Raw genomic sequence first — 25,671 nt, forward strand, 5'->3', positions numbered from 1 at the left:
ACCATAAGCCACTTGTGAGCCTACTTGGAGGACAAGCCTTGGATTTGCTTCCACCGCGGATACAGAGATTCCGCATGCGCCTAATGAGGTATTCTTACACTATAAGGCACATTCCAGGCAAAAGCCTCACCACAGCCGACACGCTGTCACGGTTACCGCTGGCAGGCAGCGTGATGCCCAGAGACAATGATCTTATGGAGGACACCGATATTTACGTTGACGCGGTGCTGGAGGGCCTTCCTACTAGCAGCAAATACCTTACAGATCTCCGTGAACAGCTACAGTCTGACAGCGTCTGTTCCCAAGTCATGAAGTTCTGTGCAGAGGGCTGGCCGGACAGGAACCAGCTGCAGGGAGTGGTAAAACACTACTGGTCCGAAAGAGCAGTTCTGAGTGTACACAATGGACTACTACTGCGAGGCACGAGGTTGGTCATACCTGCAAACATGCGAAATGCAGTTTTGGACAAAATACACGAGGGACACCAAGGGGTAGTTAAGTGTAGAGAACGTGCCCGACAAGCAGTGTGGTGGCCAGGCTTAAGTAATCAGATCAGTGAACTTGTCCTTAAGTGCAGGCTGTGCATACAGGAGAGAGTTAACGTGAGGGAACCTCTTATGCCCACACGTTTACCTGAGAGGCCATGGCAGAATTTAGGAGCTGATTTGTTCACACTAAAAGACAAAAACTATCTGTTGGTAATAGATTATTTCTCGAGATATGTCGAGATTGCTCAACTCAGCCCAACTCGTTCAGCCAATGTGATTGTGCATTTAAAGTCAATGTTTGCACGCCATGGAATACCTGAAGCACTGATTACCGATAATGGCCCACAATTTGCATGTCAAGAAATGAGAGACTTTGCAAAGGACTACTGTTTTGAGCATGTCACCAGTAGTCCCAGGTACCCGCAGAGCAACGGCGAGGCGGAGAGGGGCGTCCAGACCATCAAGAATCTCCTCAAAAAAGCTAGCGATCCATACAAGGCATTGCTGGCATACAGAACAACAGCACTGGCGAATGGCTACAGCCCGGCTCAACTTCTCATGGGGCGCAGGCTTCGTACTACCTTGCCAATGCTTCCTGAAACCTTACAGCCCTGTCTGCCTGATTTTCAGCAGATTTGTCGTGCAGAGAGAGAGAAAAGGCTGAGACAAACCGAATGTTTTAACAAAAGACATAGAACAAGAGAACTGGATAAATTGTTGCCAGGGCAACCAGTCTGGATCACGGATGCAAAAGCACAGGGCACAGTGACATCAGTCCACCCAACTCCACGATCATACATCATCAGTGGACCCCAAGGGACAATCAGAAGGAACCGCAGTCATCTTGTGCCGATCCCGCAAACAGAGACTCAAACCGAAGCAAAACAGATCCAGTCCACTCCTACAGAGACTGTTTCTGAGCCAAGCGCACCACATACACCAGGTGTGGTTAGAACCCGGTCTGGTAGGGAAGTGATTAAACCGAAAAGACTTGATCTGTGAAGCTAATTGTTTGGAAAGGGGAAAGTTGTATTTCAAATGCTAAGTTGTGGTTTTGAGAATAGCATGTTTAAAAGGTAAAATGGTTGGACATATGTTACAAGAGAAAAGAAAGTGTTTATGAAAATACCAAGTTTATGTTTCCTGAAATGCTGGGGTATGTCTGTATTGAAAAAAAATATTATGCAGTTATGTTTTGTTTGAAGAGCAAAAGAATGTACCAGCCTAACTTCAGTAAGGGGGATGTGGTGTAATCTATATTGATGTACATCATGCGCCACTAGGCGGCAGTACTTACCATCTAGTCAGGAAATGGTGGTATGTAATTAGCACGAGAGTAAGCTAGAATAAAGATGGTTGTTGCTCCACGTTATCGCTTGAGCGGGGAGTTTTATTCAAGAGCCCAACACAACAGGTATGACCATATTTGGATGAGGCAGTAAACAGTAAACCTCTCTAAGGTATCGCGCTAGCTACCTAACTTGGCTAGTAAGGTTCATGCTAGATTAAATGTCACAGTAATGGGATGTTACTTTGGCTAGTGAGCGATTAGCTTAAAACGGCATGTACCTTACACAAAAACTGAACTGCCACCTTAGTTGTGTCCCAACTGGACACAGTTAATGACTGTAGAAAACATGGACAATGCGACAGCTTCCCAAAACTGAAGCCAAAACGTCTCTATCGCCCCCTGGCAGTGTTGCCAACTCCTTAGTAAGGAAAATCGCTATTGGCTGTCCTAAAAGTCGCTAGAAGTCGCTAAATGACGTCATCACCTAATTTGCATAATTTGTCATGCTAATGTAATTGTAACCTACGTTGTTGGAGAGAGAAATAACATCGTGGAAGAGACATAAAGTGAGTAAAAAACGTCCTAAATGCAGTTAGAATTTATTTAGAACTACAAATTAAATTTATTTTAGCAATTATTGTTTTTTTAATGTCACAATTCCAACCCTGCTCCTTTACCCGGGCTTGGACCGGCAAAAGTGACCCGAAATTGGCACTCTGGTGGAGTTAATTTGTGTGTGAGAGTGTGTGTTTATAAGTAGTTTTAAACCTTGTGATCCACAAAACAGCATAACAGTAAAGGAAGAACTGACTGCATTACAGTCAGTGCTGGAGCAGAGGCTTCGCTCATGCGCGATTCATTTGCAGTTTGGACGCACAGGTGTGAACGTCTCCTGCCCTGATAGCAGCTGGGGGAGGACTATCCTCCGCCCGTGAGCGCTTTGGCACGGGTGAGGCGCCCACGGCAGCACCGCTGCTTGTTGGGAGTAAGAGCGATATGCGTTTTCACGTCAAAAAGTCGTCATAAATAAGTCTCCAATAATTCCAGAAAAAGTCGCCAGATTTGTCGCTAGTCGCTTTTTAGAAAAAAAGTCGCTAAGGGGGTCTGAAAACTCGCTAAATATAGCGACAAAGTCGCTAAGTTGGCAACACTGCCCCCTGGTGTCTGGCTGCAGTATAGGTCATAAACCCCACCTCCTGCATGTTAGCGGATGGGACTGGGGTCAGATTAAAATTAAAAATTCTCCTCAGATAATTTTTTTTCCAAAGATGCTTTCGTTCATTATCAGTAGTTACGCTGATTTATGTTCAAGGGGTCTCCTTGCTCATAAGTTCGATTCCAATTACTACCATAATGCTTTTAAAGTGGGGTGCAATGTTTTTTAGAGTCATTGGTCTTAACTCAGACTGTATTAACCGAATTTTAACTTACACAGTTACAGCCATGTGAAAAAGAAAGCTTTCACGGGGTTCTCTGAAAAGCTAAGTGCACTGTTAATGCTTCCATGAGAATAAGGAGAGTAAGCAGCAGCCAGGTGCTGCTAATAAAATGACCTTAATTAACTGATCATAAACAAGTGTAAGCACCTCTATGAAAGCAGAAGTTTCAGCAGTTTCTGGAGTTGGTTGTTGGTTTTGAGCATTAAAGGTGTGTTAACAGAATGCCACTGTTTTCCCAGGAGTAGACATCCTAGTAAATTCACCCCAAGACCATGCAAAGCTTTTTTGCAGATAAAGTGTTAAAGTGTAAAGACAGCCCAATTGCTAGATCTCAGGCTCTTACAGGCCTCAGAATATTAAATGCTAAAGTTCCTGACTGTACAAGTAGAAAAAGACTGAACATGTATGGCTTGTTTGTACGTGTTACCAGAAGAAAGCCTCTTCTTTCTAAAAAGAACATGACAGCACAGGCTAGGTTTGCAAAAATGCACCTGAACAAATCACAAGACTTCCAGAACAATATGTTTTGGACAGACAAGACCAAAATAGAGATGTTTGGCCATAGCACCACATTTAATGAAAACCAAACACAGCATATTAGCGCATATCAACTATCAGCACGGTGATGGAGGGGTAAAGCTTGGCCCAAAAGGGGCTGTGCAAGTGGACAATGATCCCAAGAACACCAGCAAATCTGAATCAAACAGAATGACTGCAATGAGTTAGCCAAATCCTCCACATGTCATACAGAAAATTATTATTTCAAGTTACTGCTGTTAAAAGTGGTTCTACAAACTAATGAATCAAAGGGTGCACATGACTCTATATACAAAGTCATCCACTGTATAGTTTTTATGACATTAGCTGTAAGAGAGCAAAACAAATTTTTGATATTAGGGTGTAAATATCTCTATTTGTGCTGCTAATTTGGGCATTTTCATGTTACTTATGGAGATTGACCTGTTTTTGGTGCAAGCCTCAGGTAACTCTTAAATGAATTGCAGTTTCTGCTACACACTAACAAAATTGTGACCTCCAAAGTCACCAGTGGGGCTTTATAGATTTCAGTTTTTATGCTAACCTGAACAGAAATCTTCTATATACTGCTCTGAGACAAAACAGTTCAGAAAAAAAGTACTTAAGAGGAAAATCCAAGAACTGCCTCACAAGCAGAAATCTGTATCACAGATTTTCTACAATCAATGACTAATAGATAGCTACAGCTTTTTAGAGTAAAGCATAACCCGCAACACAGAATATGCTCGAGTGTGCGAGCCAACATTAACTGCCAAGAAGCAGCGGCAAAGAGAAGCCCAGAGAGAGATGGGAGACGGCCCTGGTAATGATGGAGGAGGCAACAGCAACCAACAGGCTAACAGTGGCTGGAGGAGGTGGAACCTATGAGGCTTCTGCTTCCTTTGACTTATGGTGTTTAAGGCTTTTGCTGCTTAACTCCAGTCAATTGTTGGGCCGTGACTCAAATACATCTATGCTGCTTGTAAAGATAAGAAAGAAAATCATTTTGTTTCTGGATAAAGTGAACTGTGTTGTGAAAACGCAGTTCAGGGGAATAAAGTGTACGTTAGTGTGGATTTAAATGGAAATTTGTTTGTTTTACACAAATATGGCTTAAACAAACATGTGAAAAGAAAGTGATAAAAACCCTGCAGTGAATTTTATTCCGTATGCTAGTTCCAATAAGAAAATCGAGAGATAAAACAGATCACTTTTCACATCCTTTCATAATTTAATTATAAAAAAAAAATCTTCAAGCATATTGAATTTCATCCTTTTTCCCTCTGATGTTTTCCAGCAGTCACAATACAGATTCTACACTGCCTTATTAAATATTCAATATCCGAAACGCCAGATCAATCAGGCCTGCTTACCGCACGCCACTGACATTGCTGAGGAAATTTCTTAATTTGGTGGCACAATCAATAGTTCATTACTGCAGCTTTACACTGTGTTGTCTCTGGGCAGGCCCTCTGGCTTAATTCCAGGCCTATCTGATCTGTCCATCTTCATCACGCAACACAGAGAAACAGCCTCCCGCTGAACAACAATTACACTCTTAACCTCACACCAACTTATCGCTCTGCAAGTTGAGTTTTTTATGAGATGGAGTGTGATGAGGCTTTGAGCAGTGATATGTATATAATGCATCACATCCTTTTGATTTCACGCGCGCCAAGCGAGCAGGCCAAAAATAAGAATTAAGTACGCAAACGAAGAAAGGCAAGCTTTCACACAAAACATCAGTTCTCTGCTTCGAACACACAAAAACACAAACCACAAACACCGGTAAGGCAATACGATGGGGAGCAACAAACAAAGACATTTTTTCGAAATCGCTTCCTTACAAAGCTTTTTCCCTGCGCTCAAAATCTGCACCATTATACTCGAAATGCCTTTCGCTCACTAACAAAAGTGAGCTATTACTTTTTTAATTCAACCGTGAAATGACAGAAGCACTCATCATAATAGCATTAAAGCTCGCCTCCTTGGTGTCACACAGAATCCGGTGATGTGCTGAACCGAACTTCCCGTCCGTGGAATAATTTCATGGTCATCTCTAATAATTATACAAAGACCAAGTGAGTGACAGTGCAAGCCTGCCATACTTGTGGCACTCAAACCCTGCACAAACAAGTACCCCAGTATGGATATATGAATGATGAATGGTTGGCAGGAACCCACTCTCAGCTATAAGGAAAGATGGTGTCGTGCACGTTTGAAAGTTTCTGACTGCAGAACAAGGGCACCTTTGGTTGCCTCTGGATCAGCGTGAGGCTCCTTCACCCTCGCACTCTTGCTACTATCTCAAATTGCAGATGACATCCTCCAGGAAAGACACGTAGCCCGGCTCACGTGATAATAACGTGCACAGCTGCAGTTATTCACTATGCGATTAGAGGGAAATGAAAGTTCATCTGCGGGGAAAGGAGCTGAAGAAAAACATGGAGGAGAAAAGAGCGACAGCAGCGAAGGAGCAGAAAGGAGACGCGCAGGATGAGTGACCTCTGGCACCGAGGCCGCCGGCGCACGGCACACTCGAAATTAGTGTTTTATTGAGATTACAGACTCCTTTCTTTTTTCTCTCTCTGATGCCGCTTGTTTAGGCTCATTGCTTTGCTTCTTCTGTGCTGCTGCGCTGGCAGTCATCGCCTGGATGCAAAGTGAGGCCAGTGCCTTCACATAAACAAGCCGAGCGCTGCCACAGCGCATTAGTCACAGCTCAGGTCTGGCCTTTTCAAAGTCGCTACTCCTACTCAAACTGCTAATAGATCCCCAGAATTTGATATTAGCCTAGCAGGGATGCATCCATCAGCGAAGCTGTGCGAGTGCCCTCATGTGCGGCTAACAGGGTGGTTTTTGAGAATTAAAGCGAGAAGAGCGGCGAGCATCAGGACCGAAAGTTTCTTAAGGCTCCCCCTGCTTTATTCCCCCTCTTCTTTCTGCTCTAATGACACAACACACACAGAGCAGGCAAGCAATTCATTTAAAAAACTACCCTTATATAATGAGCAGCCTGAGCGATGTGACCATAAGCTGATATTTTTTCACTGTAGGGCCTATTACAAAGCCACTGCTGATGGAGCCGGTGCATTTGAGGACATTTGCAAACAGGGCGAACACAATGCCTGTGGAATATGCAGACTTATTAAAGTCTCTGCACAGCCCCTCGCACCCTTGGACATTAAACAGCAGTTTGTGGGGGAAGCTTCTGTCAGAGTCTCCTGGCTCACAATCAGCACCGTTCCTCTTCCTGTAACATCAAATTACCCGTGGCTGAGATATCCCTGCTCTTTCCCTCTCTTCCTTTTATTTCCTCCCACTGTGTTGGGTTTATAGGCAGCAGTCCGGCAGGGGTAATTTCTGCTACCACTCCAGGGAAATTACTTTGTGTTGTTAGAGAAAAGGCAGTTTGCGAACTGCTTTATCAAGCTCCCCGTCTCAAGTAACAGTCAACATTTCAACGCAAGGAAGAAATACAGCCTCAGCATATCTGCGCTTATAAGTGCGCTAAGTGGCATCAGTGCAAAGGCAAGAATAGTCACCGTGGGTGTGTGTGTGTGATGTTTTGGATAGGCATATGTGCATTCAACTGTGCATTTGTTTCTGCAGGACTGCTTTCATTGCCCGTACATCCTCGCACGCATATCTGTTCTGCTCCTCTACGCCGAGCGGTTCAGCTGTGCCTTACTTGGACTGATGAATAATTTCTGCACTGTGCTCTGCTGTGGCACGTCTGGTGCAGCCTGACTGCACCACGCAGCTACAGCTCCGCATTTGCATTCAAAACGCACACACTCACACTTTTACACTGATGAGCACCAAGCATGCGCCTGCCGTTCCGACACCGTCCATTCTGCCAGACGCTTCCCTGCGTGGAGGATGCAACAAGCTGCTAAAAAAACAAACAAAAACAACAAAAAAAAGCAACAGCAGTTTTCTATTACTCAGTGTCATCTTGCTTCAGCTTCCGGAGTTTACGAAAATTGCTCAGTGATGCGCCAACAAACTGGACAAAGAGCCAAGCAAGGAAAAAATCCGCCAATTCCAAAACTCTCACCTGAGGTTGACTTTAAAAATCTTAACTCTGGATTTGTGCCATTTAAATTCAAGGCCGGAAAAGAGAAGAAACGGTGCTGAAATGTCAGCTCTATTTTGAAGTGGCAGACATGCTGATGTGGTGACCTCTATGTGCTGTGGCTAAAAGGTTGGGGGGCTGCAGGGCAAATGAGCAGGGGGTATAAGCTTACTTCTGAGTGAAAAGGAAGGGGCAGTCTTGCATTGTGGCTTCCAGTCTTGCTCATGCCTCTAAAGTCACATTTTAAAGCTGGACGGTCTCTAATTATCCGACGCTGCTGTTGACACCGTCAGTAAAATATCTAATCACTAATTAAAATGTCATTTAAAACGCCTCGGTTCAAGTCTTTAAAAAAAGGCTGTAATCTGCATAACACAACAACAACGTCGCTACTGTGTGTGCCTCCAAGTACAGCAGGTTGTGCATCTGTAAGCAGCTTAATAAAGGGAAACCACAAGCAGCAGCGCCAGTGGTGTGTGCAACCGAACACCTCCTACTGTCTCTGGGTCTATCTGGAAGACCTCCAGGTGCTGCGCTCCTTCATCTATCCGAGACTAGCGTGTAATTTTTCGGGTATGATATGCCTCTCGGTGCGTTTTTTCGTGGATGAGCGGGTTGTGTCAACATCTATCATTGTCAGCAGTAGAAAGCGTTCCTCTCAGTGCAAACACAGCTAGATATTTACGAGCTTAAACACCCATCCTCAGCTAGAGAAATCCATTTCCACTAAGTGGCAAATATTTCCACTGTAGTGCGGAGCTAGAGCCAAGGAGAGAAAATAGTCTTCAGCCCGTTTAATCCTAATCATACACTATTTAATGAGCATACAATACTGTCTGTTTATGTTAGCTTTGTCTCTGACAAGTAAGACAGCATTGGTAATCTAGCTTGGCTGCAGTGAAACTGTGATTATTGCAAAGATTCTCCTTCTTAGTTCATTTGCATAGACCTTTGCTGCTGCACAGGAACCCTGGGGCGACTGTCTGGACAGGCAGTGTAGGCTGCCAGGCTACCACGTTAGTGCACTATACAGCACACTGGTTCAGAGGTCCATTTTCTTCTCTTCAAAAACAATTCAATTGACGCTGACAGAACAATGAAGCCTCTTGATTCAGTGAGCCATTTTAAGTTGGATCGCGGAGCTCGAACTGCCAAACTGTTACCACATAATGATAACAGGTAAGTTTGTCAGCAGAAGAGGGGGGGAAATACCGCTGTGAACTTCTTAGCGGCAGAGATTGTACGAAACACAATAGCTGTCAGTGAACGATGCGCAAAACAATAGGGCACTGTCAACGCCTGTGAGATGTGCAAAGGGAGAGGGTTATCGAAAGCTACATGACAGAATAACATCTGTCAGTAAATCAAAGTGGCAGCCAATCGACAGGAATAATCTCTCACACACTCACTCACACAGAGAGCTACACATATTCCCACAGCCATCAGAGCAGCGCTTACAAGTAATGTACTTACAGTTCTGAGGAACTGGATCTCATCCTCTCCTTCTCCACCTTCAGCCATGGCTGCAAAGGAGCCTGTTCAGACTCCGCTGGCTCCCTTCTCCTGTCGAAATTAGCATATAGCTAATCCACGGCCATACAGCAGGAGACTACCGCAGCATGTGTCACTCAAAAACCCCTGCGCTCACGCCCCTGTGCTCGCCGCCCGGAGGAGGAGTGCGTGTCAGCATCGGAGGGCTGGAGCAACTGGGGACGGGTGCGTGGCGGGGAAACGGGGAGAAGACGAGTCCTGTAGCGAAAGATGCAGGAGAGAGGGGGGGTATGTGTCTTCGACGTCACCGTCAGACCTTATTAGCACAAGCGGGAATATTCAAAAAATCGAGTCACGCGCTTTCCGCCTAAAGCTAATTTCTTTCCCGACACGCATGCTAACGCGTGGGGTATAGCGCGCCCCCCCACCACGGCGCACGCAAGAAATTCACGCTAGCTGCCATTTCCAGATCAGCACCATGGTCAGCACCCCACTACCCGCACAGGCTTTCAGTGTGGAGGGTCCTGCACTCACCCTGCAGAGGACGGGATTTTATTTATTTATTTATTTATTTATTTATTTATTTATTTATTTATTTATTTTCCCTTTTTTCCCCTTTTTTATGTTGCCGATCATTTCTAAATGTTTGAGGAAGTGTGGATATGACTATTGTATAGAAAATATGTCACTGCTACCGCTGAAGTGCAAACGTCTTCCAAAATCAGCCTAAATCTAGAACAACGTTCCCTCATTTGATATGATAACAGAGCTCTTTTTTTATTATTACAGAGAGAAAGGGGGGGGGGGGGGGTTCTTGCACAACTACTACCTCACTTGTAAATTATTTATCAGATATTTGATGAACTCAATTACATATTAATGAATGCAAAGTAAGACTTTTCACTTATAATGTGTGACAGCGGTCGTTCTGGTGACCCAAAGGTTGGTCATAAGCATAATGAAGCTCGCTCATCTCCATAACTACAGCGAATAAACACGCAGGCGCCCCAACACGATGAGATGCTGCCCTCTAGCGTCAGTGCGCCAAACTGCTAAGACCAGCTCTACATGGCGTCCTTCCACCATTCATTGCACCATCATCTTATTCTTCCTGTGATGTTTTAAAAAGTACATCCGAAGGATTAAGTAATATTTCAAAGTTATGCAGAAGTATTTGTATCAGCATTAATATAATAAATCATGATCATATTAACGCCTATTTAAGTTTTTAATGATAAACCTTAAAATCGTTGGGTAGAAACCTTTGTAGAAACAGCCCTTTTGCAGCTCTCTAGTTTTCTCACAATGCAAATCTAACTCGCAACAAATGCAAATGTCCAAATGCGCCTGTTTCTCCGAAACCTCACTAACCACGACAACCCATTTAGACGATACAGGAAATGTGAGAGAGCACATTACTTTATCCAGAAGGATGGCAGCTTGCAAAACGGTAGTTATTGGACATAGGTCCGACTCTAAACATGTTCGACCGAGGCTATGACACTTGTTCTAATTATGTGTTTAATATCAGAATCTTGGTTAAGGCTTGTTTTGGTGTTTGAATAGAAACTTTACGAAATAGCTTTCCCCGTGCATGCATGGACTTCCGTGGTCATTTATTTGCCTAGGCCCCAGACTATTTACTCTGAAAACACTTGTCTTGCTCTATCCCAGTTGTAATAGGTTAAAGAAGGCATCCTGGACATGCCGCTTAGAATTTAATTTAATATAAAATTTGAATATTCTATCTAATTTTATACACACACTTTTGTCATATATATAAAATTTCATTAATTTTTTTCACAGTTGGCCACCCGGTGTCACTGTTTTGTAAATATTAGTTAGGTCATTCAAAGGCCAATTATGACGCTTTCGCGTTCGCTTATTTTTCTTCAAAGTTATCCGAGAAAACAGTAGTATTTGTTGCCAACGTTGCCATAGCTGAAGCACAGCCACACTTTATTTATTCCCTGTCCGAAGTACACACCGAACCCATCACATGGCCTACCTGCAAGCCGCAGCTGCACTGACTCAAAATGTGGGCTGTAGATAAACACTAAGGCACCAATCACAGAGCAGAGAGCCAGCGGCGGCTCTCCCTATTGGACTAAACGGAAGTCCATCAGGACTGTCGTGCCCAGAGAAGCAGCGGTGAGCACTCGGCACTGGCTGGCTGCACCGCAGAAGATGTGAAGAAATATTTGCCATGCCACTAAAACGGGTAAGTAACTATTTATCTTTTAGCATCTGCTTCAACCCTCAGCAGGTGCTGTTGGTTGTAGCGCACTTTCAGCTTCTGGTTAACGATAATTAAACGTCACCGAAGCTCTAATGAAGAAGATTCGCTTTTTTAAAAAAAAAATGTAATTCAAGATAATTAAAATTCTAATTTAACTAAATGTTCGCTGGTTTTCACTTGTAAGTGGGCAGCTGTAACCCGAAAGCCTTCGGGGCAGTGTAGTTATGCTGCCATCTTAACACTCGTGTTTTCCTGCAAGGTGACAGTAACCCATCGGATTATAATATCATATAAACTGCTGAGACATGAGGCGAAATGCGGAGGGCAAGCGTGTGGAAGCCGAGTGAAAGCCTGTTTTGCTTGTAAACATCTTTGCTGGCCGCCTGCTAGGGGCTCGGCGTGTGTTGTCACCTTGTGTGACACTGGCAAGGCTTTTTCTTTTTTTTTTTTTTCTTTTTTTTTTTTTAAATGCGGCAGCTTGTGAAATGTTGATGAACTGCGGTTTAAAAATGTTTCATCCACTTACACAACAATGGACAGGAGGGTGGAGGCAGAGCTGGGGTTAGGAGCTTTCTTCTTAAATGCATGATTGCTGGATTGTGTCCAGCTTTTAATGTGACATTGAAATATGGAAGCTTACTGTTTGTGAAAGGACTGTTGTGATGTAGCCTACCCTAGCAGTGCCCTGTCTCAGATTAAACGCTTTCATTTAGTTAGTTTAGTTATCTTTATCCTAAAGAAGAAAATAAAATCTGGTATGTGGGGGTAATGTGTGTCTTTAGCAGGACAGGTATGTTACTTGAACATAAACTGTGTATCCAAAAGCAGATTTATCACTCTGTGCTACTTTCTTTCTGACAGAATCTGGACAGACCAAGTGATGAGTAGCCAGAGATCCTCCTCTGCAGTCCGAGCTGAGTCCGTCCGCATACTCACAGTGCTTGAGTGATTAATATGGCACCCATCATGGAGGGCACCCACACTATATTGCTTCTGTATGCACCCATCCATGAGCTAAGCAACATCAGCCTTTATTTCCCCAAGAGGCGGGCCCCGAGTTTCCAGTACAAGAGCCGCGCCCCTCGTTCAGACAAGGCTGGTAATGACTGTGACCGAGGAAAGGAGGATCTTGCAGTGTCCAAACAAAGAGGCCAGTCTTCTGACTTTCCAGGCGAACTGCTCACCTCCCAGCAGGCAACAAAGAAAGCAGTCGCAGAGCTCTGCTGGCTGGTGGCGGAGCACCACCAGTTGCTGGCGCAGTTGTTATCACTGTGTAAGGATTGCAGGAACAAAGTCAGGATGGGTAACCAGGATGGGAAACTCCAGGAGTACATGGAGGGTCAAGACGTTCATCTTGGCAGTCAAGTTCTCAGCGGCAGCATCTACTCCCTTAATCAGTCTCCAGAGCCGACGCGAGGTGTGCCTAAAAGTAAAAAGATGAAGAAGTTAGGGGGGAAGAAGCTTGACAGCGCAGAGAATTTCCTGCACAGTAAGATGAAGAAGAAAACTCCAGGTGGAGAGCCGTGTCTTGAGCTTTCAGCTGAGAAAAGTTTGTCTATATGTGCGGATTTGGAAGTGGAGCAGATGCCAGGTACCAAGGCTTCTGGCCATGTGTCTGAGAGCTCAATCGTTGGCTCTTGTGTCTGTCCTATCAGTAACCCCATCCTGCCAGTGGAGGAACCCTTCCAGATCACCCGTGAGGGCTGGGACTTCATGGAGGACAATCGCACATTTGACCCCGACATGGATTTTTGTTTCTCAGAGTGTGACGGAGAACTGGGTTACCAGTCATCTTCTTGCAGCCTAATGGAGGGTCTGACCCGGCGAGAAAGTGGGAGTAACCTTAGGCCGCTTAAAAGATTTGATTCTCCGGTTGACATGGTCGTTGAGGATGCATCAGCAATCAAGTCAGCTCAACAGCTTTATAGTGAAATCAACCAGAGGAATGTTGGAGTCAGGGTTGTTGCCAGAGTGCAGGATGTAGAAGGGATGGTGCAACATGTTAGTCACACAAGTCCAGACGGGGCTGTGCCACACCCTGAATCTAGCAAAGGCCAACAAGACTATAAAGAGTGGAGAGGGCCAAACAGGGTCAGGGGGGAAAAGTCATGTAACAAACTCTCTGAGGGGCTACGACTGCCCCTGTACAATACCACTGAGCCCTTACCCAAATCCCACAAAAATAGCCCCTCTTCCCCTTCCCTCGCTGGGGTGTTCAGCACCTCCTTCCCAGCCTCCAACAGCCTCCAGAGCATGTCCCCAGTCCTGTCCCCTCTGTCTTCCAAACAGGAAACCCCGCAACTCAATCACCGCATTGTACTCCTTTCAGATAAGGACACTGACCCTGATCAAGACAACTCCAGTAACGCAGATGAACCCAAAATCTTCTCTGAGATCATAGACAAAAATGGCAATAAACGGGCCGTCACTCGGCTGGATCTGAACCTCAGCAGGCCGCCGAGCAACTGCAAGTGGAACTCCTCCAGCAATTCCACAACAACAGGTGAGCTGTCAGAAATCAAGCATTTAACGCAGCGATTCATGCTCAGACACCTTGCCTTGATGCAAATGCTTTTACTCGCTCAGTAGTTTAAAACCATTTTTTGTTAGAAGATGCCCTTCGACTGGCGCTGCAGACGCTAGATTTCAAAGAGCAGAACAACAAAAAGACACCTTGAAAGACATTCTTTGTGCATCTGTAGTGGCACATGCAGTGCCTGAGATGTATGCTGGGTCAATCTGCAGCATTGTAACTGACAAACATCTTCCACACAGAGAGATGTATTTTGCCATTCAGGCTGTTATCTAATAAACTAGTCAGGCCAGGCTCTCTTAGTCCTCTTAGTTTGTGACTGCTGGGTTCTGCTTTGGGATTTGATGTGTGGCCACAAATTAAAACCTCCCCAACAGAGTTGTACAAGGGGCAAGCTGGGCTCGAGAACAGTTTCACTAATGATCTATTTTAACTCTCTCAGCACTGTGGGGAAGATTAGTAAGAGTGTCCTGGATCAAAGGCATAAAGTTGACACAGAGTTCAACCTGAGCAGAGTTCTCATGAGTGTAGTAGTAACTCAAGCATTGGCAATTTGGATCAGGGATTCAGTAGGCAGGAAGGGCTACAGAAAACAGAATGGATTAGGATTTCCTTATTTGTACATCTCATTTCCTCTTGTAATAATCTGTCTTCTCGTATGAGATTCTGACAATGGCGGAAATAATGGGATTGAAAACCCACGGCGTTCTCTGTGTAATCTTTGCAAAGCCATACGTGGTATAAGCTGAGTTCAGTGATGTCAGTGTGACTGACGATTTTTCTCTCTCTTCCTCCAGCCTGTGTTTAGCTCTGTGGTCATGCCATTCTGTCACCGTTTACCCTCAGTGTGGGTTTCAGCTTTACCTGCTCCAGACTGCACAACCCAAGTTTATGCTGCTTTCAGTGATTCCATCTTATTAAATTTAGTATCTCTGTAACATGGTTAAAGAGCCCATTCAAAATCCTCACTCTAATCTCCAAAAGCAAACAGATGGCCTTCCATTGATTATTTAATGCACTCGTGGACTGCAGGCAATATTTAGCTATTTTTATGTCGGTCTATGCAGCTACTTTGCCCACACTTCAACGACAGTGCTGAATATTTTTTTTAAGGAACTTGGGGTCTTTGAGTTCCATCACACGCAGGCCAACACGCACTGGTCAACAATGCTCATCTCGGTTGCTGATGGGAGAAAAGAGATGAGCTGGAGCCAAACTAAGGGGCAGATAGAGAAATAAATAGTCCAGAACAGCTCATGTGGAATTGATTAGGATCAACACCCAGTGAAAGGAAGTTGTTTTATGTACTTCCCTACGTAGCCACATTATAAAATGCCGTTATTTTTCTTTTTTTCCTGATCGTTTTTTATATTTCAAGCAGGTTTCCAAAGTAATATTAAAACCAAGACCTTGCATCATACTCTCCACATGCTCCACAAGTCCCAAAGCGAAGGCTTTAATTTTAAATGAATTCCCTCTGCTGTTTACTCGATTGCCCTTTGATAACTGAATACACTTTAGATGTTAACGCAGATAAATGAACATCACAGGGAACAGCCAAAAGGGGCTAAGTGGGTCAGTGTGGAGCCTGGACCTTCATGGTTTGCAAATGTCGATCTAATTATGATCTGGGCTCTTTAATCTGGCCTCTCTTATTGATGCTTTTGTGCTTATTAATGAGTGTGATCATGCAGGTGGTAATTTTAAAGTGACACATTCTATTGTTTACTTCATGTGCCAATGCTCATGCCCTGCAGTTTGGCTAATGTAATGCCTAATGCATTTACTAAGGTGCAAATTTGCTTTTCTCTGTGTGTTATCTTGGTGTTGACTTACACCTCTCAATATTTTAAAAAGCACAATCAGCTCTGATTCAGAAGAAAGTAGACTTTAGCTAGCTTAGCTGTCTGTGATTGGTTGCTGAGGTGGTTTGTAGAGCTTCTGCACTGCATCTGGGCAGAAATGATGAATGGTGAGCTGAGCTCGGACAATGATTTAAGTCTGCATAGAGCTGAGTATAACTACACTTCCAGTCACATCTCAGATATTTTTGTGATCCAGTTCTTGTTATGGCAGTATTGCTAATACATGATTATTTTTGAAGAAGCAGCTTTCAGGCTGTTTGGGGATTAATCTTTCTCTATACCCCACTCCCATCTTCAGTTCCCTTCCTCAATTCCTGTGACATATGGCAGCCAATACCATAATCGGATTACCCAATATGTTAGCAATAGCAAGGTCATATGAAACTGAGCGTGTATCACTGCTCCTAGCTGTCATTCAACTCTGCATGCATGACCATGCAGCATTGTACCCAGTGAGGACAAGGGCCAGCTGTTTTCAGATAATGAAGTCTTCCTTGCATAGTTACTTTAAGCTGCATACCACATACAGGGAATCTGGGCACAAAGGTCTGTCTTATAATTTATAACTTGTCTGCTTTAATAAATGACAAGCCCACGCTAACAAACGTTAGCTATGTTCCATCTAAATGCTTCTTGTTGCTTTTTACCATGTGAAGCTCTAACTGGCTTCCTCCTCAGTGTTTCTACTATTTTAAAACCAACACTCGCTGGTGGGAGTTGACCAAATTCCCCATCTCCCAATTAGTGGCTTGCAAGGCACAATGAAAACCACCCAGCTTCAGCAGAGCAATTACTGCATTTCAGTTGTGCAGTGCATGTCTCTGAGCATTGTGTCATGCTACATTTCTGCTTCAGCTCTAAGCCAGGACACTGCAGTAGTCCTCCCAGAGTTTTCAGCTTGTGGCCGTCTTTATGGTCTCTAATGCTGCCAAACCAATCAATCAGACATCCTGATGGCCATGTCCCGCCAATAGCCCGTGTAGAGGGGAGAAAAATGGCCGCAATGGGCAGAAAAGAGACTGGGTGATTTAAGAATCGTGAATTTTTCATGATTTATATAAAAGCCAATGATTCTCCTTCTTGGCTAAAAGTGATTGATGGGGGTGGAGGCTGCCAGATGTACTCACCATGCCATATGGCCCGGTTCTTTTTACTATGAATGATAAGGTTATAGACTTTAGTGGATAAAATAGGGCACACTGACCAAATCTGTTTTGAGCCTTAAATCAGAATGTGAATTTGAGCTGTTGTGGGCAGATGGAGTATCTGGCTGATCTAATGTCATTCGTTTAAGGCTTTTTAAAATGTGGTTTTAGGGCTTTTTTTTGTCTGTTCTGGAGTGCTCAATACAGCTTTCACAGTGCTATCTCTGACCACCGGATGAACAGTTGGCGGAGTGACTGGCAGATGAATCCATCAACCCCAACAACAGCATCCACCTGTCAGGTTCGGACATAAGATTGTCTCTGAGCCACACCAAGCACACACTTATTGTTAAAATCAGAATGCTTACATAACCACATCATCTTCATCTTCAAATTGCTGCTCTCAGCAGGTTGGTCGTCCACACCCTTTTGCTTTTTCTTTAGAAACCTCTGATGGTGTCCAAAAGATGGTGTCAATTCAAGTCTTTGCATTCAGACTTTTTGCTGTGTGTATATTTGGTGCACTTATGTTGTCTTAGGCTTGGGATTATCCAGTTTAGTGCATTATTTATGTCACATTTCATGTGAGCCAGCAGACACAACACACACACACACACACACACATCTGCAGCCTGTGTTCACTCAGTTATGGACACTGATTCAGTCTTGGCTTTTAGAGCAGCGGGGAACGAGATTAAATGTAATAAGTGGGAGGTTTTCCTCAGGGATGGTAAACTGTGTGTATGCATGCTAGCAGTATATCAACTCCCCAATTATTAAATGCTGCGCCTTCATTACCTACTGCATCTAATAGTATTTGTGTGTAGTTTGTTTCTTTGCAGTGCCTGTGCATTTATTCATATTACATTTATGGCATACATCAGTGGCATTGGAGCTCCACTGTAGTGTGTCTGCTGGCAGGGAGACAGATGTGTTCTTTCCTCTTCCTGTACAGATGGTAGCAGTGTCGGCCACCTTTACAAATATTGAAATCAAACACTTGTTGGTTGTCAACCAGGTGAAGTATAACAGTAAACATGAAAGTGTTCAATGTTGTTTCATGGTAAAAAGTATTTTTGGAGACGTGGAGGAATGTAGCAAAAAAAAAGTGATGATGTTTGTGTGTGTTGCAGGTGGATAGTGTTCTGTCCGTTAAACCCTTAATAATTATGGGGAATGCTGGTTTTCATCAGTAGTCTCTTTCCTTGGCTCAGACTGGACTTAAGTCTGCATTTGGAACCATACCAGCCCACAGTCAGCAGTTCCTACTGCGGGACCATGCAGTGCAGCATTATCATAATGAAAAGTTATTAATCTAATCCTACTATACCCCCCACCACCACCACCACACACACACACACTGTTCTCAGTCCAGTTGGTGGGACTGCAGGCATCGCTGCTGTCTCATAATGAATGATTGTGTGTCAGCTCTTTCATATTTCAACGAGGCCTCCCATTTAGTTTTTATGTGTGGGCTCAAATAACTAAATTTAAAAACTTCTGGGATCTTTTCCAGGGGACTTCCAAGTTCTTGGAAATGAGTGCTGCATGTTCTCTTCAAGGTTACTTATCACATACACAAGATAGGGGATGTATTGCTTCCTGCTGGATAGGAATTCACATATATTTCTCACTGTCGGTCTCATAATTCTGCCCATGCAGGTCAAGGTGTTGTCTTACAGCTGAAGGAAATTGAGGTCGCCAAGATCTATACCCTCCTCCTCTCTGTGTTCTCTCCTTCTCTCTTTTATTCTTGTCCTGCCTTGTGTATATGTTTTTTCCCCTTTTAGCTTGCTTGATCAACTCCCTTGAAGTAGTGAATTCATGCATCAAGGCATGATATATCATGTTTCTGTGCACTTGGTAAGAACGTGACACTGGGGGTTTTTTTTGTTGTTGTTCTGTGTTGGCACTCTCTGCATGGTTCCTGTAGACAGTACCGAGTTCTGCAGGCTGCTGCTGATTCTGTGTGTGCAGTGTGCCTCTGAGAAGCAAATATTGTCAGCTGGTTTGAAATGCACACAACACTGCAGCACCACAGAGATGCTGAGTTCCTGCCTGCATTTTAAAATATACGTTGTCTCTTTGTAGATCTGTTTCTCCATGATCTCATTGCACTGCACAGCCAGCAGAGGGCAGTCTTCCCCAGGTCTTTTATTCTCGCTCCATCAGGTCCTTAGGATGACTGAACACACTGGTTTTACACTAATCACACCTACTCACAACTGACTTCACTGCTGCAGTACAGTAGGAATGCTGACTGATCTAATATTGTCTGCTGCAGGGAATATGCTGTGAACGCACATTAATATTAGTCAGTATAGGCTACTCGATTTCTCTAGCCTTTCTCATAATTGGATCAATGTAGTTTTCTGGTGTTGTTGTTGATGGAGACTGGGCCAAGTGTTGATTTAAAATGGCTGTGTACCCTCCAGCCTGCACATTACAGGGTCTCACTTGTTGTTTCTTTGATGCTAAGAGATTTCGATGTCTGCTTCCTACCTCTCGTCACTGCTGTTTCCCTGAAGGTTACACAGGAAAACAGTCAGTGCTGCTTATTTACCCATCACACATGCGACTGCGCCTGTTTTTTCCAATTAATTTGCGCCACGATGTCTTACACAGCTGCGACCATTAACGAAGCCCTCTGGCCGCATGCTTCTTTGTGTCTTCGTAGAAGAGTCCCTCTTGCGTCAGGATGATATTTGGACGCTGGATGGCGATGACCCTCAGGAGACCCTTTCACGTGTTCCACGGCCCGATCACCTGGATTTCCTACGCATCACACCTCCCGAGGATGACATTATTGGGGATACTCCATATTATCCCAAGCTGGAATGCACGGTGAGATTTTTTTTATTATTATTATTATTTTATAAGCATTTGCACATAGATGCCAATTTATGAGTGATATACATATTTGACTATGTTATCCAATGTGCCAGTATTGGTGTAATATTTCAGTACAGATGATATCGATATTGTTATCTAACATCCGGATCATGAATCCTTACAAATGGGTCATGGATCCAAATTTGTATTGGTACATTTCTTTATTCGTTTCTTACAGAACCTAACAAAGAAAAAGATGCTTGAAGTCTTTTAGAAATGGTTACATTGCACAGTTTGTCCCACAGAGCTGCTCCGTCATCTAAAATACTCCCAGCATTATGTTTGCAGCACATCCATGCAGAGTGTAGCAGTGCTTTCACAAACCAGTTTTGCAAACGCATTGCTGTAAAGTTAAACAAATTCCTTTTTTTGTAAAATGCAGCCAAATATCCGTATGAGGTGATGTTGGGCTTTTTGGCTGCTGTTGGTGTATTGTGGCATTTATCAGTGTCAGCGGCTGAAAAGCTGAAAATTGTTAATTTATGTTTTATTATGAAAAAAACATCTCTAATGAGCTTGTCATTTCCAGCCTTCAGTAGAGCTCTGATATACTTGGCAACTCAGAAAAATCCAGTTTCACACTTGACTGTTTCCACATCCAGAACAATGTTCCCCAGCAGTTACCCCCCCACCCCACCCACCGGGGACTCATGGGGATTTGTGTCTACTGTGGCATCTAACCACCTGATCATGAATCCTTAGAAATGGGTCATGAATCCTAATCTGTAGACTACAGTTCTAAACCAAAGCTGAGTGGGAAGCCTTCCACTTGAAACTCTCACATTAAGAGAAATGAAAGTGACTTTCAATTTCAGCCTTGGTATGCTCTTATATGTTCATGTTTTTTAAAGTAATTGGTGACATTTTCCCATTAAAGAGAAATGGCAACACAAATTATTTTCCTGAGCATGTGAAATATGTAATCCTGTTGAATAGTGTGCATCAGAACATCAGAGGTTTTACATATAGAGTACTTGAAGTGCTCCCGAACAGAGACATTCCTGTGGGAGATTATTTGGGTGCGGTTTTAGGTGGGTAGTGTATCAGCTCAAGACATGCATTGTTTACTATTACACCATAACAGATCTGCCTGTGGGCATAATCAGATGGCATACCAGCATAAGGGCACGTTGCATATAATTAGGTCCTGTGTGTTGTTTTGAGAGTGACAGCATTATGTGTGGCGTGGCTTCATTGTCATTCGGTTTGGTTCATGGTATTAGAAAAATGCACCTCAGCTGTGCATAATGTCTTTTAGTGTGTGTACAGGTGAAAACACAAAGGCAGGGAGGCAGGGACACCACCCAGTTATGTGAATGGGGAAAAGTATTTTTATCTGTAGCGTTTACACGATATTCGGCCTGTAATCGCATATCAGTTCACATCAGTGTCTGTCAGTGGGGCTCTTTCTAGCACAACCAACCCGAGCAGCCTACTGTGGGGTGAAATGCCACTACTCTTACATAAAATAATGCCACAACCACAGAAGCGGTTACTGTTTGTAGTTTTCATAGCACAGTGCTCTACAATTTACAATGTTACTTTATGTCTACAAACTACAAACAAAAGTTTTTTGCATATATAGATCAACAAGAGTGAGAAAGTCCAGCAGTCTGAAGGAATGCAGGAAGGGGGACCTGTGGTTGCTAAGGAAACAGCAATTTGAACTTTCTACCCCACCACCTGCTGACCTTTATCCAAACCCTATAGAGCGTTTCTAACCAGTTTTAGGCTAACCAACATAGATAGTTCAAAGCCCAGTAAGTTGTTTATTTGTCCAGTTTTCAACTATTTCTACCTTATCACCTATTATTAATAGAATGCTAGCATTACCTTGCAGCTAGCACTTTACAGTTTTTAAAAACCTCTTTAGAAACGGTGTTAACGAAGCTAATGTTCCAGTTTGGGTCTAAATTGTCAGCACTCAGTACACACAGTGTGTTCATGCTCGCACTTAAGGTAGGTGAATAAAATCGCATTGCTTTCTTGCCAAATTCGGTCCTGTTTATAAGCTGGTAATCATGTTAGCATATTAGCATATTAGAGCTGGCAGTGGTCATGCTGACTAATCACATTTTTAGCACTTTGCTGCTGTAGTTCACTGCTTAATAGTGTAATCCTAGCTGGACCTCTGCTTCTCTGTACCTGACCACACAGTGACTGTTTTCTGCCTTATCTCACTAGCCATAAGGAAGTGAGCATGGGTAATCAGACACCTGTAGAGCAAGGCACTCCTCCCAGTAAGGGAGGGGCCTGAAGGAAGGCATTTCCAGACTGGGTAGAGCAGTGAAGTCTGACAGCGTTTTCTCACACAGCAGCACACACAAGGTTTTGTTTTTTTGTTTTTGGGTTTTTTTGTGAACCAAGACAGATCGACGCAAAAGTAGAGAGTCTCAACTTGGAAACATTGTTCAAGTCACAGGTTTGGGATTGTACACCAGCACAGCAGAAACTTGTCCTGCAGTTTTATGGGAAAATACCTCCCGACTCGCTGAACACTAGGAAATGCTATTGTGAAAGGCAGGTGAACAGTTTTCTCCTGCTGTGCCAGGGAGATTACAGCGGGACATGCTTCCAGCCACTGAACAGATTGACTTCACTTGCAGCGTCATGGGAGTCTCGCTCGCAAGGGGGAGACTTGGCTGTACCTCTGAAAACAAAGGCGGTAGAAGTTTTTATGTGAAAATAATAAAGTCCGCCACATGGAACCTGTGAGTGTGTCACTAAACAGGATTACAGGATAGTTTTTGTTATTGGCACCCTCCAGGAGAAGGTAAGAGGAGCTGTGGAGTTTTGTCCACACAAAGCCCTTTTGTTCCCAGCCAACGCCAGAGGTGGAATAGGAGCAGCTTGGCTAACTAGAGGTGGGGTGACAAACTTTTTTTGCGTGACATTTTAAATGGACAGTTTGCTGGAGCGTCTACTTGTGTTGGTTTGCATCTGCTCTTAGTTGGAGTAACAAAAATGGACAGCGCAAGTAGCGACTTATTTGAACAGGGCAAACAGCCCAGTCTCCGAGGTGTCTTGAGCAATTTCTTCACGCGGGATCGCTCTCCCTCTTTGGATGTGGAGTGTGCTGTGCTGGTTTCATTTAAAGAGCTTCCAGATGGGGAGACGTATGACACTGAGGACAGTCAATCTGTTAACGCTGAGAACAAACTCCAAAGGAGGAAGGATTCGGCTCAGGGTGATGTGACTGCTACCGGTCGTACAGTGCAAAAGGTCGAATCATCAATCAGCGACTCTGGCGAGCAGGTTAAAGCAGCAGCTGAAGCCCCGCTTGACCCAGATCTGGTCCAGGTCACTAGGGTGGAAACACATAGTGACAATGAAAATGAGGACGACGAAGCGGCTTGTGAGGCCAAGAAGTCTACTCTATCAGAGGAGGACAGTGAAAAAGTAGACCAAGAGGACGGAGATGACAGTGAAGCAGCGCTACAAGTGCCCATGTTTAGAACACACAAACTTACAGAGAGATCCCGCGTAGAGGCTATGTTATATTCCAGCAGGTTTGCTGGCAGAAGTATCTCTAAGACAATTCAGCTTTCTTCAATTTCCAAACAGAGAACAGGCTACACTCCCAAGGAAAGTGCTCCCACAGTGTCTGAGAGTGCAGGACCATTGGTTGCTGGAGATGTGGGAACAGGTGAGAGTGAGGAGTATGATGGAATAGATTGCTCTGAACCAGTTCCCTCAATAATCTCTGGGAATCAGTCTTTGGAATCTGCAGACAGTGATGCTAATGTGGCTTCTCCTACAAAACAGACGGACGGTACACAAGAGGAAGAACCAGCTGAGCAAACGGTTGAACTTCGTTCTAGCCAGATATCCTCCTCTGTTCCCTCCAGCCCTGAGACTCATAAAGCCTCGGTCCCAACATCCTCACCAGAGGAGCAGTCAGACACTGGCTTTAAAAAACCCTTGTCGCCGTCTTCTCCATCTAAAAAGACTAAAAGTGACAGCCGGGCAGTTTCTGGTCCAGATGCTAAGCTAACAAAAACTCCTAAGACAAGCACATCATCGGCTTCGTCCACCTCATCTCCATCCAGGGGTGCAGAAATCTGTTCACCACTGTCCTTTCAAATGCCTGCTCTATTCAGTGGTTTGCGGGTGCTGAAGAAAGGAGGGGCAGGGGAAGATAGGGAGGTTGTGTCAGAGATCAAGCAGAGGGAGAAGGATTCTGAGCTGGCTCTGCTTAACCTCAAGAAGTCTGTGAACAAAGCCAAGCTCTTCCCCGAACAGAAGACGGGCTCTCCTATGAAAAAGTACACTGAACCTAAATCTATTACAGAAACTAAAAGCACCATAGTGGGACAACTCAGTCATCTGCTTAAGCTGGACAATGATGAGCCAAAAAACTCAGTCAATGGGCAGGAGGGAGATTCTTTAGGAAGCAAAAAAGAGTCTGCAGAAGGAGAAGTTGTTTCAGGAGCGAAAAGTCCAGAAACTCCAGCTTCCACTCTTGAGAGAAAGACGACCTCAGACATGGCCTACGAAACCTTCAAAAACCTCCTCGGGCCCAGGACCACCAAAAAGGAGAAGACAGAAGCTGTACATCTGGAGGCGGTGAAAAAGAAAATAAAAAACGATAAGGAAAATCTGAGGTTGATATTTGAGAGAAGCACCAAATCTCCTGGCAAGGAGGTCAAAAGTCCCAAAGAAGCTATTGTATGTAGTTAAACTATTATATTTTAAGTCACATATACTGTTGAATTTAAGTCTTAAGACTTTATTTCATGTCTTTATAATAAATACATAGCTTAAAGATTTTTGTTTCTTTGTTTTCTTTCCATAGACAGAAGTCACGTCTCCTACAGACAGTGAGGACCGGACTCCAGGGCGTCTTCAGGCTGTGTGGCCACCACCCAAACCCAAGGATGAAGAAGAGAAGGTGGGGCTCAAGTACACCGAAGCAGGTAAGAACCACAAGCTTGTAGGCTTAGGCTACGTCCACACTAATGTGTTTTCATTTGAAAACGCATCCGTTTTGGCCTCCCGTCCACACTGAGACGGCGTTTTCGCTGATGGAAAACGCTCTCGAAAACGCATACATTTGAAAACGGTGCTTTCACGTCGCAGTGTGGACAGCGAAAACGGAGACTTTCTAAAACAATGACGCATTTCGGTCATAAGATGCAGTCATGTGACCAATTAAACCTAGATAGCGGAGGACATTATACAGCACTTGTTTTGCTTGCTCTCAATTTTGACAGTCTGTACATGCTCCAGATAGCTTTTCTTCAAATTCTTTAATTCTCACTCGCTTTTGCAACTTTGTACTTTTGTGTTTCTCGCAGCAACAACTCCACCTCATTGTTGGTCCATTTAAAAAAACTCGCTGCTTTTCCTCAACATTTTGCTGCGATATTTCAAAGAGACAGAAAGTAAATAAGCGGCAGACAGAAATGAGGCAGGTTGAATCTTCTTGCGTTTCACGCATGCGCAGTACTGGAACGTGAGCGCTTTTGACCGTTACAATGTGGACGCGCAACTCTGTGAAAATGACTGAAAACGATAGTGTGGACACGGAGCGTTTTAGTGTGGACACGGAGCGTTTTAGTGTGGACACGGAGCGTTTTAGTGTGGACACGGAGCGTTTTAGTGTGGACACGGAGCGTTTTAGTGTGGACACGGAGCGTTTTAGTGTGGACACGGAGCGTTTTAGTGTGGACACGACATGCTGTTTTCAAATCT

General features: G+C 44.1%; 2 protein-coding genes across 20 annotated transcripts in view; one reads left to right on the forward strand and one right to left on the reverse strand.

Moving 5' to 3' along the window:
• The window catches only part of LOC146496551 (ryanodine receptor 3), a 114,785-nt gene extending 104,974 nt beyond the window's left edge, over nucleotides 1-9,811 (reverse strand). For 12 of the 16 annotated variants that reach the window (XM_085143654.1, XM_085143649.1, XM_085143662.1 and 9 more), the window contains exon 1: nucleotides 9,286-9,811. In XM_085143654.1, the coding sequence (XP_084999780.1) occupies nucleotides 9,286-9,333 (48 nt within the window). In that variant the 5' untranslated portion in view covers nucleotides 9,334-9,811. The remainder of the gene's footprint in view (nucleotides 1-9,285) is intronic. The other 4 variants (XM_085143652.1, XM_085143663.1, XM_085143656.1 and 1 more) reach the window with 1 other exon arrangement.
• Nucleotides 9,812-11,388: 1,577 nt separating this feature from the next.
• Nucleotides 11,389-25,671, forward strand: part of LOC146496552 (formin) — a 50,916-nt gene continuing 36,633 nt past the window's right edge. The window contains exons 1-4 of one of the 4 annotated variants that reach the window (XM_085143671.1): nucleotides 11,389-11,524; nucleotides 12,404-14,045; nucleotides 19,763-19,929; nucleotides 24,773-24,893. In XM_085143671.1, the coding sequence (XP_084999797.1) occupies nucleotides 12,497-14,045; nucleotides 19,763-19,929; nucleotides 24,773-24,893 (1,837 nt within the window). In that variant the 5' untranslated portion in view covers nucleotides 11,389-11,524; nucleotides 12,404-12,496. Of the gene's footprint in view, nucleotides 11,529-11,561; nucleotides 12,104-12,403; nucleotides 14,046-19,762; nucleotides 19,930-21,942; nucleotides 24,646-24,772; nucleotides 24,894-25,671 lie in introns of those variants that run through there. The other 3 variants (XM_085143673.1, XM_085143672.1, XM_085143674.1) reach the window with 3 other exon arrangements.

This window comes from Neolamprologus multifasciatus, chromosome 19 (assembly GCF_963576455.1).
Source record: "Neolamprologus multifasciatus chromosome 19, fNeoMul1.2, whole genome shotgun sequence".
In the NCBI taxonomy this organism is placed as follows: domain Eukaryota; kingdom Metazoa; phylum Chordata; class Actinopteri; order Cichliformes; family Cichlidae; genus Neolamprologus; species Neolamprologus multifasciatus.